The sequence below is a fragment of the Trachurus japonicus genome, chromosome 13 (assembly GCF_045865225.1).
Source record: "Trachurus japonicus isolate A0001 chromosome 13, Traja_1.0".
NCBI lineage: Eukaryota > Metazoa > Chordata > Actinopteri > Carangiformes > Carangidae > Trachurus > Trachurus japonicus.
Window position 1 is genome coordinate 23192768 of NC_140919.1, and position 17865 is coordinate 23210632.

Consider the following 17865-nt stretch of genomic DNA (forward strand, 5'->3'; position numbering starts at 1 on the left):
TTAAAAAAAACAAAATTATTGCAAATTTTTGTCAAAATGTGTTTATAATATGTTGATGCATTAAAATATATCTTAATATGGTGTAACCATTCTCAATATTTAGCATTTTGATCAACATTTCTACTGTCCCACTTTAGGAAACATGCTTTCCTAAAGCGGGACAGGTGGTTGTTCCTAATGTGGGACAGTGCTTTTCCAGGTAAAACTAATAGGTTGAACAATAACAATGGTTGTTTACATGGCTTTATTGTTATAATGCATTGTTTTGAATATTTTACAACAAAAGAAAATGATATGTATTAACTGGAAGTGGTCATAATACTGTTAAAGGGGTAAATGGCTCTGATTTTTTTTCTTTCTTGTTTCTAAATCTTGTCTTTTTTGATAATGTTCATGAAAAATGTTGTGTTTAGAAGTAATCAAAGGATAGCACATTACTGATTAATTAAATGGAATGTATTTCAGCTCACAGTGGCAAAAAAGAGTAAGGCAATGAGACAAAATCAGGGAAAGAAAACATGGGAAAAGAAAGGAAAATAATCAAGCAAGTGAACTCAACCAGTGGAAAAAAGACAGGATGAGGGGAGACATTACTGAATATAGGGAGATCACTGAGGATGGTGGAGGTTGTTGAGCAGGGCTGGGAATGACCCTAAGTCCACTCTTTAGCGCAGGGTAAAAGGTCACATCCACCACACAATTAGTAGAAAACCATTAACACTATAGAAGATGAAGCAGAACTAGGGCAATAAGTGATATTATTGAACACTGGTTTGCAATCTAGCATTTATCATGTAAATTAAGATGACTTTTAAACAGACTTTTTAGTGTCCCACATTAGGAGCATGACTGTCCCACATTAGGGAACGGAAATTGCCGCAAAAAACTTTGCAATCAGAGTTGAAATATGTATGGTATTTCTTTTAGGAGTGTGATATCAGCATTTTCTCTTTGGATTCCATTAGATCACAACCTAAGGATTTCAGAATGGTACAGGATGTAGATTGAAAGTGTTTGCTTCATATCACAATATAGCCTACACCAGAAGTCTAAATTGCAAAAAACGTCCCACATTAGGCGAATTCACCCTACTGTTAACACAAGTTATGACACTTTTACCTCAGCTACATGCAGAATGTAGAATGGAGATAATGCTGCCTGTTGTGTGTTAATCTAACAGTATCAGTACAAGCCGACAGGATCAACAGAGATGCCACTGCGATGACTAACAGTTCCTCTATGTCACCTGATCTACAGTATCCTTCCTGTGTGGTGTGTTGTGCACTTTTAGAGACATCGACCATGAAGCCTTTCACCAGATTTATTCCAAGAAAGAAAACAAAAAAAAAGAACTCATATTTTCACCCATTTGTCTTCATGTCAAAAATGTCCTTATTCGTTACATCTGAAGAAGAACAAGACCACCAGCACTCAGAACTCAACAAAACAAATAATCAACAGATGACTGGATTTAGTCCTCAGTATACGTATTATTTATACATCTCAGATTAGTTTGGGTTCTTCTTTGTGGTAGAATATCATATGTATATTCTGAACACATATAGTTTTCTTTCATCCACTCTGTCTAAACATCTAAGTTTGGGGTTGTTCAAAAATGGCATGAAAAAAAAAGAAGGGAACAGGATGCAACCACTTTAAATACATTACAGAATTGTAATACTTCCCATTGTAATAATGACAGACAATCAAGTAACATTTTCTTTTAAAACTTTGATATTTACAGCAATTATATTTTTGCCACTTTTAACAATTATGTCACAGGTGAACATTACAATGACACTACATCACAGGTTAGAGTCCCGGTGCTCTGTGATGACGGGGAATAGACTGGGTTCATACTTCCTGGATGAGCCGCAATTTCCAACCTGGTCCTGATGTAACAGAAAAGTTTTATATGAAGACAGCCCTCGTCAACACACCAGTGTCAGAGATTTAAAAAAAAAAAAAAAAAATATATATATATATATATATATATATATATATATATATGTATGTATGTAAATATACATATATATATATGATCTACTTTTCCACTTTTCAGTTTGCAGCTGGGCCAGGAAGTTAAGAAAAAAAAAAAGTTTGGTTGGCACATTTAGCCCTGACTTTCAAAAACAAAGATGAAGGGACAGATACACACTCAGTATAGAAAATTGACCTAAGTCTGGACTCTCAAAAGAATTAAGAGTGATAAGTCAGTCAGATGACTGGAAACATCACGATCTAACTCTTCAAACACCTTTGGGATCCCAGACCGAAGGTAATAATTTAACAAGAGGCATAGGTATTTACATAGGAATCTATGCAACATCACAGAGGCAGACACTTCATATTGCACGTGAAAAAGGCAGGTATGTATGAAACAGTGGTTTAAAAATAACAGAACATGGGAGAACCACACATGAGAGAACGAGCTTGAGAAAGAGAGAGAGATTCTTCTACAAATACATCTTTATGCCCTTTAAAAACGGTATAGTAAAAAATATTTACTCCATGTAGCAATCCAAGGCAGATCAAACGATTTCACCCAATCGTGCTAATGCATTTCTCAGTGTAGGTATAACACATACATCAAACCACTTTGCCAAGCAATTAACCTCCCTCCCTAATGCACCCTCATGAGACCCTTTCAAAGCAAAAATTATATATTTAAATCCTATGATTGCAATATTTTTTCTTTCATCAGCTTCAGTAGCATTATCAGGGCTGCATAAAATGGGAGATATTTTAAGAAATTCTGTCAGATCACTTGAGGTTTATGTTTGCTTCATCTCTGTCAACAGCAGTAAAGAAAAGAAAAAGGAGAAGAGAAACATTTGCGTCAACCAAAGATTTCTCTCTTCTTTTCAACCGACTAACACCTCTCTCTCTTTCTCTCTCTCTCTTTCTCCCTCTCTCTCTCTCATCTTCTCACCCACACGTCCATCCACTCATTCGCTCACCAACTCTCACCCTCCACACACTGCCTACATACCGTGGTGTCCATTACAGAAGTTTCTCTTTGTGTAACTTTTCCGTATTCGGTTGTCCTACCCTAAATCTGCAGCATTTCCTATTTAAATACATTGTACAATATTAAAAACTGAATATGGCATATTGTAACACAAAAACCTCACGGCACAAAAAAAAAAAGTCAGGTTTCCCATGAGGCACAATCTGAGATATTCAATTCTGCGTTTCCAAACATTTCCTTTCAAGTGCAGCAATAGTGAACCGTTGATGTTTTCAGGAAAGAGTCATTTCTGTGATGGCTACATCTCTAGTCCCATCTTGAAAACGATTTTCTTTTGGATGCACTGACAAGTGAAAAAAAAAATGCTGTTGTGTCTGCCAAACATCCACTGGTGGCTGTATACATAACTTAGAATAGAAAGAGGTGAAATGATATGACATCTGAGGTCTTCACATAGTTATTTCACAAATATACATCTTCTGAGCATGGTGATCATTCAGTCAACACATTGATACTCAAACTATGTCTATAACAAATATACAACATACATACTAAACAGACGCTTTATTTCAATTTTCATATATTAAAAGCTCTAAGAAAGGCAGCAAAGATGCGCAATAAGGCAGATCCATATGACACACCCAATGACACACTCCATATAACACACTCTACTCTGGCACATTTACACTAACAGATGGAGATGGATCTTTTAAAGGGCTTCGGTTACTCTATCTAAAGAGATTTCATGATGAGATCAGTAAAAAAAACAAAAAATAGGTGCAAGGAGTGGAAAAAATGAAACAGAGTAAAAATGGGTTTAAAATTAGGTGTCTTGTTTTGAGGTGCAAATGCGATGCAGTGGCATAAAAATAATATGCACAAGGCATGTGTAAGGAGCGAGGTGTCATAGCCAGGGATCTGTGACTCTGTCATTGATCAGTGATTGTCAAATTGTCCCAAAAGCAATCCAAAGAAAAAAAAAAAGGAGGAAGTGAATCATTGCACATGAGGGTTAAAATGTCATCTAAGCAAATTAAATCATCTCCCTTGTGCGACTTCGTGATGATGAATTAATTAAATATACTTCGAAGATAGAATAGAAAAATCTGTTGTGGTGGTATAAAAATGGACTGCATTAATTTCTTAGCCATGGAGAAATCAACAGTGACCCAGATAAAAGGAATAATACATGAGGTGTCCATACAGCATGCATTCATAAGCATCAGGTGAGGGACTACAGGATGGCAGCTGCTTGTGTGTGAACAAAGCTGAGCCATTTAAATCATTATAAGCTATTATGAAACATTTTACAGAAAGTATAGCACTTTATCTCACCGTTACATGTTTAAGGAGTCTTTTGTGTGTCTAAATGGCATGTGCATGTACATCTGTGTGTCAGTGTGTGTGTTTTTACAATCTTAATCAGGATCAGTGCTGTATGAATGAACTCGTGGTAAAAACTTATTTTTCCAGTAAAGTTGCTGAAAAAAGAAAAAAAAAAGATAAAGTCACCACCTTCTGCTTTCCTGAACTGGAGACACAAGCAACAAGTAGCATCTAATCACAGAAGATGGATCCACTCGTTTGACTCAACTGGTCTGAAACTTTGTCCTGTCCCACTCTGCATGGCTTGCTAAGCATCTAAGTGATTGACAGCAGCGAGACCCCCCTCCCTGTCAGGTCACTAAAAAGGAATCCTTGGCCTCTCATTAGACCGCAGAAAACTTCAGGAAACCGTCGGCAGCCCGTTGTGGTCACTGACCCCTCCCTCCCTCTGCGTCATCAAGGCAACCGTTGAGGCAGTGGTCGTCGCTCCCGAATGCACCCTGGGACTGCAGCAGCTCATATTCCTGGTCCAGGAAGTCCAGGCTGTTGTTGCTAGGCAACCCGCGGATGGTGAACTTGTGGGACACCTTGGTCCACTGCTCGCGGTTTGCCGCCACTCTCTCGTACAGCTCAGTGGCCCCAGGTAACAGCTCAGATAGCAGCCTGGAAGGGCAGAACACAGCAGGGCACGTGTTTGTTATCGTGAGACGGTGAAGAGGGGCTTCCACATGAGCCCCAAACAAAAAGACACACATTATTGACCCTAGGCTGGGAAATTACTGTTATAAATGATCATTGTAATTTCATACTCTTGAGATGGCCTATACACTGCCCATCCAAATAGGCTTCTGCAATGTCACAGTATTTATTTCCATCCAGAGTTGCATTCATTTTTTAAAGATTCTCAATGGGGTTCAGGTCTGGACTCTGTGGTCACATTGGACCACATTTCTTCCTTGAAGGCGATGGTTCCCAACTATCCTTCCAGTTTTTAATAATGCGTTGGACAGTTCTTAACCCAGTTTTAGTCTCAGCATTCTCCTTGGATGTTTTATTTGCTTGATGCCAATAATTTGACCCTTCTGAAACAGATTAACATCTTTTCCACAACCACGGGAAGTGTCTTCAGACATGGTTGTTTAAGAAATGAGACTGCATCAGTTAGGGTTAGATACGTTGTTGCCAGCTCAAACGTCCAGCTCCAATGGGAGGCTCTTACTGTACCTATTAGCTTCGTTAAATTCAAGTGGTGACCTTTTTTTTGGACGGGCAGTGTATTATTGCATGTCTTTTTTTTTTTTAACTGTGCTATATGTTTTGTTTTTTTTTGTTTTTTTTTTACACAGTATTTCATTTTGTCAAATCTGAAATAACAACCTTTTTTTGTAGCACATGGGTTCAGCTGAACAATTTGTAAACCCAACTTAAATATATCATCACCTTATAAAGTGGATTGCTATAATAAGGGTGTTAAGAAGTCATTGTTTATTTACACATCTAGCAGCATAACCACTCATTTATATATTTGTGTCCAACTAACAGAGAATACCTATTCACTTCTATTTTATCTGTTTTCCTCTCCAGGGGCTCCTGAGGGAAATATCAGGCTCTTAAGCTGCTAAATACTCCACTGTGTTCACCAGCTGGTCGCTCACTGCGCCTGTCTGTCATTTGCTGCGAGTCTACAATGGCTTCTTACAGCTTTTCTATGAAAACAGGTGAGACTGAACCAAAACAATGGGATCACACACAAAAACAATCAGCTGGCGCTAAAGTGATCCACAGAGCTCAGGGTACTGCAGAGTTCTGTGTTTCTTTTCTGTGATTCACATTACACAGGGTAATCTGATGGATGTAGATGTACGGATTAAAACACTTAAATTACACAAAACATAAACACGCAGAACAAAATCTAAATTCAATACTTTGATGTGTTGTGTTTTTTTTTTTCTTCTAATATACACACTTGTAGATGGGCATGGCGATATGTTCCATGAAGCTTATCTGTAGTTCTGGGATGTATGCTTTTTCTCTGTCCATCATCTCACTGGGCCTGTTCCCCATGGCTTTTTCCTGCACACACACACACACACACACACACACACACACACACACACACACACACACACACACACAGAAAGAAAGAGAGAGAGAGAGAGTACAGACACTATGAATAAAGAGCTCACTATTGTGTAAAATGACACACACTTCAGCCACTTGCTGAATAATTTCACATGTCATTTAACACGCAGACTAAACGGACACATACCAGATCTCCTTGAGAGAAGAACTCTTTATAAATCAGCTCCTGTGGAAACAAGAGGCAGACGTCTGTTATTGTTCATATGGGTTCAGATTTATAGTGACACTGATTAAGTTACACTTTAAATACAGCTTCCATTCAATATGTCACATCAAATATATAAACTGGCTCTTGATCATATTTTTATTGACTGGGGTATAAAATCATGGTTTGGGACATGAACATAAAACAATTTTGAATAGTACAAGTACTATGTAATGACATACAGTACAATAACACCATATATTTAATGGAAACCTGATGTATCACAGTCTGGGTTTGTGGCTTTGGGAGAGAACTTCTCATATTTGTAAACATGACTGTAACTGGATTATATATGATAAAACACCACTGGCCTTTATTACAATTTAATATGTGTTTAGTTTTTTTTAATCCTGCATGCAAATTGTTGCCTAGGAGAAAAAATACCAACTGAGACCAATACAATTTAGAAAGTGTGGAATAATATCCTGCTCTGAATTAAACAGTAACGCATTTTCAGTTTTTGGGAGCAAGGATTACAGTGAATTTGCTGTAGGTGGCTGGTATTTGGAGATTTAGGGTGCTGGATTTGGAACAAAGGTCAGGGGTGGTGGTGTTAAAAAGGGGGCAGACCAAGATTAAACATAATCCTAAATGGAGTGCAATTTGACATAATAAAATACTAGAAAGATAAATATTTTCTACTGTCCAGCTTTGCATTTCATTATCTTTACTGTCCTAGAAACGAGTCGGTTATACTGTATAAGGTATTGTAAATCTTTAGGTTTAAAAATAATAGATGCTGCAGCATTACAAAGAGAGAGTGTCTGAAACCACATTATGTCGTATTTCAAACCACTCTAATTACCACTACTAATTACTTCTGCAACCTACCAACCTAATTACTAAGTATTCATATTCATAATCGCTCACTTGACTTGGATAATTGTTAGGACAGTATAAATCTGTAGAGACTATGATCTTAAAAGTCAATGTTTTCAAAATTAGGTGTGGACTTCAACTGACAGCAATCTTGCGTGTGGTCTTCCAGCCCTTGGTTTGGTCTGACAGGTCACACGACGTCATCAGCAGGCAAAGCAGCATGGAGCGATGGGTCCGGTTTTTTGGATTGTATCCGTCTGAAATAGACAGATGTGAAAATTGACTCTGTATGAGCTGTATTTACACTGCTATGACAGTGAATCACACAACGGCTTTGTGAGGATAAAAGAAAAGTAAAAAGCACCTGAGGTGAAAGTTTCAGGTTGAAACATAGCACTTCATAATATTTATTTTTAATAAATCACAGCATCCTACAGTAATGTGCCGAGTGCCGTACTCAAAAAAATAACTGATTGCTATGTGTTAGATTGTGATGATCAACAACCACATTTAGATGCTGGGTAGTGACATTTCCTTCTTTACTAAGTGATGCTTAAATGGCACATTGACAGTCTATATCCCCACTCTGCTTGGTTCAGTCGTTTTAGTCCATAATTGACAAGATACACAGTCTGTGGTGAGGGGAAGTTGCTAACTCATTTCAAGGTTTTTAATGTTCCTGAATTGCTTTAACAAGTAAAAATGGATTCCACTGAGGAGACGTCCACTCAGGATGAGTTATAATTGGTTGCATTCATGCGTAAAAAACCACTGGCCAAGAGGTTACAGCCAATTATATTACATAAGAGAGCGGTAAGCAAATGCCTTCTCAAAAGGGTAAATTGTCCCCGGTAAGTAGAGGATTTTTAAGAATGTCAGTGATGAACACTGTAGGTTCGACCTCACATCTCTTCAGAATTGGACGTATAATGAAAGAAAGAATCGAGTCAGAATGTGCCTTTTGTATGGCGCCAAGATGGGAGCCATGCTGCAGGGGAAATGGATTCATAATTTCACAGTTTCTGTGTTTGTGAGAGTTTATCATTAATTGAGAAAAAAATGCATATTTCTGATATTTAATACTGTATGCTTTGCATATCATTCATGTTGTATGTTTTCTTTTGTGTAATCAACCATTTCTAACATGAGAAAAGAATAAACCACTGCTTTCAAGTCACCAGTCTGGACTGTGCATCTGGGTAAAGCCTCCCTCATCTGTGAGTAAAAAGCAAAAGTAGAGATGTGGGTGTGCATACTGAGCTACTGTGGCGTACCATCAGCCATCTTCTGCAAGTCCTTGAAAATGCGAAGGTGGTGAGCGAGATCTGTAGCCAGAATTATGTCTCTCATCAAATCCAGCATGCGCTGGTAATCCTGAAAAACACAATACACAAAAACAGCTTAAGCTTACACAGACAGACAGCAGAATATGAAATCTAAAGAAAAGAGAATAAGAAATGTAACACATCAGTGTGTGAATGTCAGATTTTATTTCTCACCTTCCTGTTGAACTTCTCAAAGATGTTGCAGCCATGAGTATTCAGGATGGCAATGGCCTGGGCAAAGTGATGTCTCTGTCATGGAAAAAAAGAAGACTTATGATTGGTAAATGAAGAGTAATGTGGAGCCAATTTACATACTCCCACTGCTGCTAATTTGTTTGATTTTGACCACTAGGTGTCGCACTATAACACAACAATTTGAGCTCTCAGAGAGCGTAGTTATGAACTCCAGAGGAACAAATCAGTATAACCAGTGAGCAATGCAACTGGGTGAGAGCTTACCTCCATCACAGAGCCCTCTGAGCTGTAGAGAGCAGCCAGCACAGATTGCTGAGAACAGAAGCAGACAAATGAAACACAATCCCTTTAGTAAACACATTGTATTGATTCAAATGAAACATAATCTCTCAATAAAATACACAGACTTCTTTTTTACCCTGCTTGTCAGGTTGAACATGAGGTTTGAAATATAAATCAGAAAAGAGCTGGTAATGCTCTGATGAAATGATGAGTGACCTTTGCTGCATAATGACAGATTTAAATGTGTGTGTGTCATTTGGGTGCTGGAGGGTTATGCATGATTAGAGCTGAAGAGAGCGACATGTTCCTAATCACAATGACATCTATTGTCTCAGTGGGGCACCATAACAGACACAGACACACAACCACACATTGATATTACAGAAAAAAACACCCCGAGCCTGGCTCTTATTGACGCGCTTCATCTAAAAGTCAATTTTTTTGTCTGCATTTTTAAAGTGCCGGTGAAGTGCTGCTCCACAGCACTCTGCGTGCTCAGGAAGATTAATGTTCTTATTCGATGTCATGTGCTCTCTTTCATTCACTCCAGACACTTCACTGTATTAACACGTGTAAAGCAGAAACATCATTTACGGTCTCACCGAGGCGACTTGGAAAGAGTTGTTGGTGCCACGGTGGTCCAGGTCATGGCACATACAGGAAACAAAGAGAGCTAAGATCTCTATATCCCTGGAAGAAGACGACAGTGGGTGGAGTGGGATTGTGTTAAAAATACAAACTGTGGTGGAGTTAACATTTCTCAAGTGTTTAGGAGCGGCACTCACTCGAGGTAGTTGGACAGCCCTAGGTTTTTGTAGAGCAGGTAGCAGAAGTGTGAGACAGAGAAGGCGTGCATCCAGTTGTGGTAGGGAGGGTCTCTGTAGCCTTTCTTCACCATCAAGCAGAACCTGATCACCAGGGATAGTCCAGTCATTTTATGAAAAAAGGTTGAACAAATTGCAACAGAAGCAAACTCAACTGATTTTGTATCCTCAACATGACCTGAGTGAGGGAAAAAAAGCCCCGAAGAATCCCATTAGGAGAAAGTTTCGAAAAAGACCCAAATATAGACCATTCATACGCCTATTAATTATTTTACTCACGTGAATAGGGTACAATTTTTAACCTTTAAATATCTCCATGAAAATTACTGAGTTGATTACTTACATTAAGAAAAAACAAAAAATGTATTACAAGTTTTTTGAAATTCTTTGTTAACATGAGCAAATTTGCATACATTTGCATAGATTCCACCGTTTTGACGGCACATGTATAAAGGTGCTGTGGTGGTACCAGCTTGAAAATTGTAATGAGTTGACTCCAGAGGTTCCTAAAGGGACCTGTGTATTGTCTTGAAATTTCAAACCAAGTCACGGAGTTTAATTTCACTTTCGTCAGCTTACCAACTGTAGCTTTAATGAGCTAGGGCGCTTAGGCTACCATGTAAAACGAGTGATTCTTGAAAAATTGCAGTCATCTTGAAATTTAAAGTGATTTCTTGTCGGCTGACCGATGGAGTCAACTCATTCCAATTTTCATGTTGGTACCACCACAGCACCTTTGTATATAAATGTGCCGTCAAAACGGTGGAATTTATGCAAATGTATGCAAATTTGCTCGTGTTAACAAAGAATTTCAAAAAACTTGTAATACATTTTTTGTTTGTCTTAATGTAAGTAATCAACTCAGTAATTTTCATGGAGATATCTAAAGGTTAAACATTTTACCCTATTCAGGTGAGAAAAATAATTAATAGGCATATGAATGGGATATATTTGGGTCTTTTTCGAAACTTTCCCCTAATGGGATTCTTCGGGGCTTTTTTTCCCTCACTCAGGACATGTTGAGGATACAAAATCAGTTGAGTTTGCTTCTGTTGCAATTTGTGACCCCTTTTTTTGGCTTAAAATTACTGGACTAGGAGTAAAAAGTTAAATTATGGTCTTTGCCAGTGATACACGTCGCATCAGGACACTGCATACTGGGTCTCCACTTGACTGACAATAAATATTTTAAAAAATCACTAATAGAAAAAGGGGCAGGAACTGGGATCAATATATCAATGCAGACCACTTAAAGTAATTGGAGGACGCACACATACATACAGGCAGCTGTACTCAGTATGAATTGATCGTATTTTCAGACCTGGCGAGCGTGTGCAGGTCAATCTTGTATTTGTTGATGAAACCCATATCTTCAAACATGCTGATGACACACTGCAGACACACACAACAAGGAGAGGTTACAGCATTTTTCCCTCTCCGTCTCTGCCTCTAATCTGTTTCCGTCGGCCTCGGCTCCTCACCATGTGCGTGGTTTCGTCAGGCAGGGAGCGAGGGGTGTATGTGAACTCGGCGAAGCAGGGATGGATCTCCTTCACCGGGTCGATCCCTGTCACCAGCAGCTTCGTCACCTCCTCCTCTGAAACCTGCGACGTGGACACACTGAGTCACGCTGAGTCAACGGCATCGACCTTGTCAGAGAGCAAGCAGTGTCTGGTGTGTGTGGAAGAGTGAGTGAGACGCATCAGGGTGATTTTACCTTCATGTGGTACATCATCATTTCATTGGCCAGATGGGACCTGAACTGAGCTTCATGGACCCTCTTATACAGCAGAGACTAGAGAAACAAAGAGCAGATTATAGTAACACTGAAATTATTGTACAAATATCAGTAGTAGAAGAGGGAACTTTGGCATGAATGTAACATATTCACTTTAAAAAAAAAATATATATTGTTTTTCTAACAATATCAACAGACCCCTGCACCAAACACACTACACATGCTGATTATATATAATCTGTTATTTTTTGCCTTCCATGTTAATCTCCTCGGGCATATGCTCCTGTGTGCTCCTCAATGCCTCTTACATTTTGGCATGAGGGAACTGCTTTTTGCAACCCACAGCATAATGTACATCATGATACAGAGTGAGCTCTGATAAATAATGCATTCAGCTGTGTTTAAAAGATTGATGAGCAGCCTTGAAGCCAATTATTTTTCCAGTCAAATATCTTTATAGTTTGTAGATATACTATTGAGTAGCTGCAGTCACTCAAAGGTCACAAGCTACTTCATGTGAAGGTGAATGGGAAATGCTTCATCAAATATCATCACAGCTGTGCTTTGCCCTCTTTCTTTCATCCTTCCATCCTTCCTTCCATCCTATCATTCTTTCTTCTCTTCCCCCTTTTTGTCCTTCCTTTCCTTCCCATATACACATATAATTATCAGTTATTAAACTCTGCCAATCAATAATTCATTTTTAAATCTATTGAATTAGTGAAATGAATTTCATGACTGTGTGAGGGCATTGTTACAGGCAACAGAAATCAAGCCATTTACACCGACTGAGTCAGTTTTAATCAATGTTTCCACTGTGTTCTGGTAAAAGGCAAAAGGAAGAGAGACACGGTGACAGAGCTTTGTCATCGCAAGCTTCAAAGCAAGTTCACAAAACACACATTTATCAGAGATTAGAAACACAAATCCATTCAAAATCAATCGGAAATGTTTTTCAAAAGCTCTGGATGATGTGAGCACAGCCACAGTCCGCTCTCTCCCCTGTTTATGACCATCATTATCATCACGGGCAACATCGTCTTCATTGTCGTCTTTGTGAGCAACGTGTGGCTGTTCAGCTGAATGTGTTTAATGGGTTTGCAGCAGTCATACAATGCCTGTGAACTTAAAAGCCCCTCAGTCCCATCACAGAGCCAATCTCTTTAAATTTCCCCTGAGACTTTGGTCCATCTTGACCGAGCATTTCACTGCCACTGAACCGATCCCATTCAATCTTTGTACCAGCGCTAACAACAGACCTACCGCACTGCTTCAACAAGTAAGAGACTCCTAATGATGAATACTGTACACACTCTCCTCTCTCTGCAATTACATTTAATTCACAATGATAAAGGTGCATGAAGTTGCAGATATGACATTAATATGAATCATCTTTATTTCTGAGTTGTATTTAATAAGCCAGTGTGTATGAAGATTAATGTGCGGCTGCAGAACTGCAGAACGTTAATGTTTCATAATTTTCTTTGCTGCTGCGTCTGTGACTAAAGATAATATGAGAAAGTGACAGAAACTGTTCAAAGCTATTAATTAATTTTGAAACTGATAATGTTTCTCCACCAGTCATGTTGTTTGTTTATTTCATGTTCAATGAGCTCGGTGTATGGCCTGGTTCTTGTTTTCTTGATATAGAACCACACACTGACCAACAAGTGTTCAAATCCAGCATAAAACAAGAAAATGTAAAAGTTAGAGACGCTCTTTCAGTGAGAGAGGAGACTTACATGGGCGATGCTGATACCACAGTAGATGGAGAAAGCTGTGGCCAGATCCTCATCGAAACGGTTGAACCACGGCCCGTTCATTTTATTCACCAACTCAGCCACCCCGATCACCTCTAGAGGAAGAGGGATTTAATGGATGGAGAGAGGAAAGGAGAATGATGTGAGAAATGAAGGGTAGGAAATTCAAAGGAGCAGTGGGTTGAGTAGAGCAAGGAGTGAGAGATACAGAAGAGAGAGAGTTGGTGATGAGGAAAAATGGAAAGTGGTGGTGGATGAGAAAACGAGGAACAGGATGCGACAGTCTGGGATGCAGAACAGACGTTGAATCTGCTAACCCATATTAATTTCACACTGTGGCTGAGCCTAATTGCACATAAAAAGATTTTTTAACTCTTCATCTGAGCTTCAGACAGTTTTCAGATGGAGACAAATCATTCAGGATCTAAAGTCCCTCTGCTTGGATACAGCAAGAAGTAGGAAGTGCCATCAAAGTATGAATTTTTCTGTAATTTCTAAGTATGGAAGGCACTGCAGACGGTTTCCAAAGTGCACTTTATCCACTTTGGAGAGGCAACGATCATTTAGGCACAAGGATGTGATGTAACATCTTTGTGCTATTCTGAGAGAGCAACTGTGTGGAAATGTAATAGAAGTGAATCTGACTGTATGAGGAAAAGTCAACACTTAATCAGCAGCCTATAAAATATTGCATTATTGGACACTAAATGGTTAACTGGGCTTCACCAATTTCAGGTACTGTAGATGGATCATTTTCTGAGCTTTTTATTTTGACTTTATATTTTCTTACAATCTGTCCATAGGTAGATAACTATGTAATATCTTCATAATAATAATAATAATAATAATAATGAACCAATGGTCTTAATTTTATTGTTATAAAACATTACAATCAACCAACTTCTGTGATCAGAATAATTTGTGGGTACAGAGAGTTTACATAAAGTATCTCGATAACATTTCAATAGGTTTTTAGATGAGATTCAACAATTTCAGCAGTTTTCCTGATCCCAACCCTAAATGTTGTTGGATATTTATTGAGCATTAAACAGTCCTCAAAAGATTTATCAAACTGTAACATATACTGTGTAAACTCTCTATAGGCTATATAAAAAAACATGTTATAAGCGCTTTATAATTGTCTTTTATATATTTTATTGTATGAATTTTTCACTTCTTTATTTTATGTTTTGTGTGTATTAGTCTCCAATGTGTTTACTTGTTTATACTTCTCCTCTCCTATTATTAGTCAATCATCACTACAGATCTTTAAACTTCACGGACTTTCCTGAACCTTGACTGAAAAAGCTTTGACTGACTTTTGGTGCATGCACAAAAATGCTCCAATGAGGGTGGTATGTGTGTGTGTGTGTGTGTGTGTGTGTGTGTGTGTGTGTATGTGTGTGTGTGTGTGTGTGTGTGTGTGTGTGTGTGTGTGTGTGTGTGTGTGTGTGTGTGTGCATGTTGAATTGACTGTTACCATTGTTCTCGTCTTTGATGGGGAAACAGAGGATGTTGCGAGTCCTGAAGCCAGTGCTGTCGTCTACGCCTCGGTAGAAGAGCGGGTGGGAGTAGGCGTCTTTAATGTTTAGGATCTGACCAGTCGTGGCCACGTGACCTGCAATACCCTGATCTGCTGGGATACGAAACTCCTTCTGTACTCACACACACACACACACACACACGCAATTGCTGATGTCATCTTATTTGATGGGTGACATCAGAAACAGACAGCCAACATGTGATGTGATGTGACATGCGATCATGGCTCCCAACCGGAGGGTCCCCATGGGGCTTAAAGGGATAGTATCATTTTTTTTTTAAAGTGGGGTTGTATGATCTACAAATAGCCCCTAAGTACTTTAATTGCAGTAGAAGACTCTCTGCACTCCTCCCGTTAGCAACGCCAGCCCATAGCCCTGCCCAGAGATTTACAACATACATTGTGAATGGACCCAAAGAAACAGCCTATTTTTGCGGCCTAAAAGAGGTTTTACCTGAAAAAAATACACAGTTCCATTGTCTGGGAGGAGTGTAGAGAGTCTGCTATTGCAATTAAAGTACTTAGGGGCTATTTGTAGATCATACAACCCCACTTTAAAAAAAATGCTACTATCCCTTTAAAGACTTTGAGTACTGACTTTATCATTTCTATCTCCTCCATGCCACTGGTTTCACCATTATATTAAATACACCGTAAAAACAAGGCACAAGCAGTATTTTTTACCTCTTCGTCACTAACCACACCTCCGTCAAACACCTTGGCCACAAGCTCGTGACTGACCCGATCGAGCAGGAACACCGAACAGCTGGAGGAGCAACAGAGTTAGAGGGATAATGGGAAATGGTGTTTTATCTCATTTCACCATTTCGTTTCATTTCATTTCATCAATGTGGTGAGTTGGTTCATAACAAATTGCCAAGATAGCCTTTGCAAATGGAGATAAAGACATCTACTCCACACACACGCACACTCTCCTTCACACGCACAAACTGAAACATCCCTTTGAAGATGAATCAGAGGGCTTACATCTCTGCATCACTGAGGTTCCTGGCCTCCACTATAATTTCCTGTAACAGTACTGACACATCATCTGGAAAAATTAGAAAGAGAGAGAGAGAGAGAGAGGGGGGGGGGGGGTGAGGGTGAGCAAAGGAATAAAGGAGAAGAGAGGAAATGAAAGGAAAGCCCAGATAGACAGAAACACAGATTACATCATGAGTACCAGTGGATCAGCTGTACAAGCTGATAAGAGCTTTTGTAATCAACGGTTCAGTACAGTGACAGGCAATTTGCTCTACCAGTGGATCAATTTTTTTTTTTTTTTGTAGCAGCAATCATGATGAATCATTGGTGACTTATTCCACTGTTGGTGCTCACTGTTGGATAAGAATCTAAATGCCTCGGTGTAATTATAGGATAGAGGGGGTGGAGGGGGGTGGGGGTGGGGACATCGTTTTTAATGCCCTTTTGATTTTATGGTTATGATCCTGGGTGTAATCACCTTTAGGGTCGGTAATATCTCATTCAATTACGTGCGTCATTTGTTTCATTAGGTGATCACTTAAATATCCGGCCATTAACACAAATTGTCCTACAACGTTCTTCCTTCACAGACGGACAGACGGATAGACAGACAGACAGACAATTAAAAGGAAAACTTACCCAAGTGTGTGAACAGATTCTTGGCCACTTGTAAGAGTGCCTATGTGGAGAAAAGTCAAAGGCTCTTTGAAAGGCAGATTCATGTATATTTATATATGCATATGGTGTCTATGATATAGTGTGATCATGAGAGAGAGAGAGAGTGAGTGGGGGGGGCATGGGCAGTACCTGGCACTCCACTTTAAGTTTCTGTTCTTTCTGGAAGGCCAAAGTTGAAGTGAGGACCGTTGAAGTGTAGCAGAAACAGTGCTGGATGGCATGCTCATCTACTTCTGTGTGTCTGTGGTGGAGAACAACACACACACACACACACACACACACACACACACACACACACACACACACACACACACAGCCATAATATATTAAAGCAGAAGTAAGCGATCCGGTGGTAACTATTTAAGACTTATATTAAAGCAGAAGTAAGTGATATATTTGTGTTAATATAAGTCTTAAATAGTTATATCTTCCGACAGCAATCACTTACATAGAGTGTTTGGACTGAAACACGGGTCTCTCAGTCCCTCTGCTCTGCTCTGAGCCGAAGAGAAAACATTTATCGTATCCTACAGTTTTTATCCAATGAGGAGAGAGAACGGCATGCAGGGCTGTGTGTGCAGCCAAGGAACGCCGTGAATGTGGCGACGTAGGGACGAGAACTGTTATGGTGCGTTCAAGGAAACTCGTATTTTTCCGACCGTGAAGTGGTACCAGTTCGATCTGGTACGAGTTCACCGGTCGGAAGTTACGAGTGGCCGTTATAGTGACTTTCACCGGTAAAACAGGTCGGAAAAACACGAGTGGGTTGCCTGAAACGCTACAAAGTCGTAAGTTGTGACTTGAAGCTGTAATTTACGATTTCAAAAGCCTGCCTGGAACGCAGCATTAGCGAAAACGACCGGACCACTTACTTCTGCTTTAACACAAATATTCCTCTTACTTCTGCTTTAATACATTAATCTTAGAAGTGAAGAGTGGTACTGAAACTGTAATTCACTGATTATGAATTTAATTGATCTAGTAGATGGCCAACTATGATTATCCATTTTTAACCAAAACATCAGTCTGTGGTTCAGGCTCATTTAGGCATGCATTGTTTGTGAGACAAATCA

At 39.2% G+C, this 17865-nt stretch overlaps 1 protein-coding gene across 2 annotated transcripts in view; it reads right to left on the reverse strand.

Annotated features, from left to right (window-relative positions):
• Window positions 1–2451: 2451 nt before the first annotated feature.
• The window catches only part of pde2a (phosphodiesterase 2A), a 170062-nt gene continuing 154648 nt past the window's right edge, over window positions 2452–17865 (reverse strand). For both annotated transcript variants that reach the window (XM_085795459.1, XM_085795460.1), the window contains exons 14-31: window positions 16922–17033; window positions 16754–16793; window positions 16118–16181; window positions 15815–15896; window positions 15068–15242; window positions 13570–13682; window positions 11807–11884; window positions 11571–11693; window positions 11411–11481; window positions 10051–10173; window positions 9868–9955; window positions 9248–9295; window positions 8963–9037; window positions 8738–8837; window positions 7608–7720; window positions 6567–6605; window positions 6264–6370; window positions 2452–4960 (exon numbers count right to left, since the gene is read on the reverse strand). In XM_085795459.1, the coding sequence (XP_085651585.1) occupies window positions 4726–4960; window positions 6264–6370; window positions 6567–6605; window positions 7608–7720; window positions 8738–8837; window positions 8963–9037; window positions 9248–9295; window positions 9868–9955; window positions 10051–10173; window positions 11411–11481; window positions 11571–11693; window positions 11807–11884; window positions 13570–13682; window positions 15068–15242; window positions 15815–15896; window positions 16118–16181; window positions 16754–16793; window positions 16922–17033 (1786 nt within the window). In that variant the 3' untranslated portion in view covers window positions 2452–4725. The remainder of the gene's footprint in view (window positions 4961–6263; window positions 6371–6566; window positions 6606–7607; window positions 7721–8737; window positions 8838–8962; window positions 9038–9247; window positions 9296–9867; window positions 9956–10050; window positions 10174–11410; window positions 11482–11570; window positions 11694–11806; window positions 11885–13569; window positions 13683–15067; window positions 15243–15814; window positions 15897–16117; window positions 16182–16753; window positions 16794–16921; window positions 17034–17865) is intronic.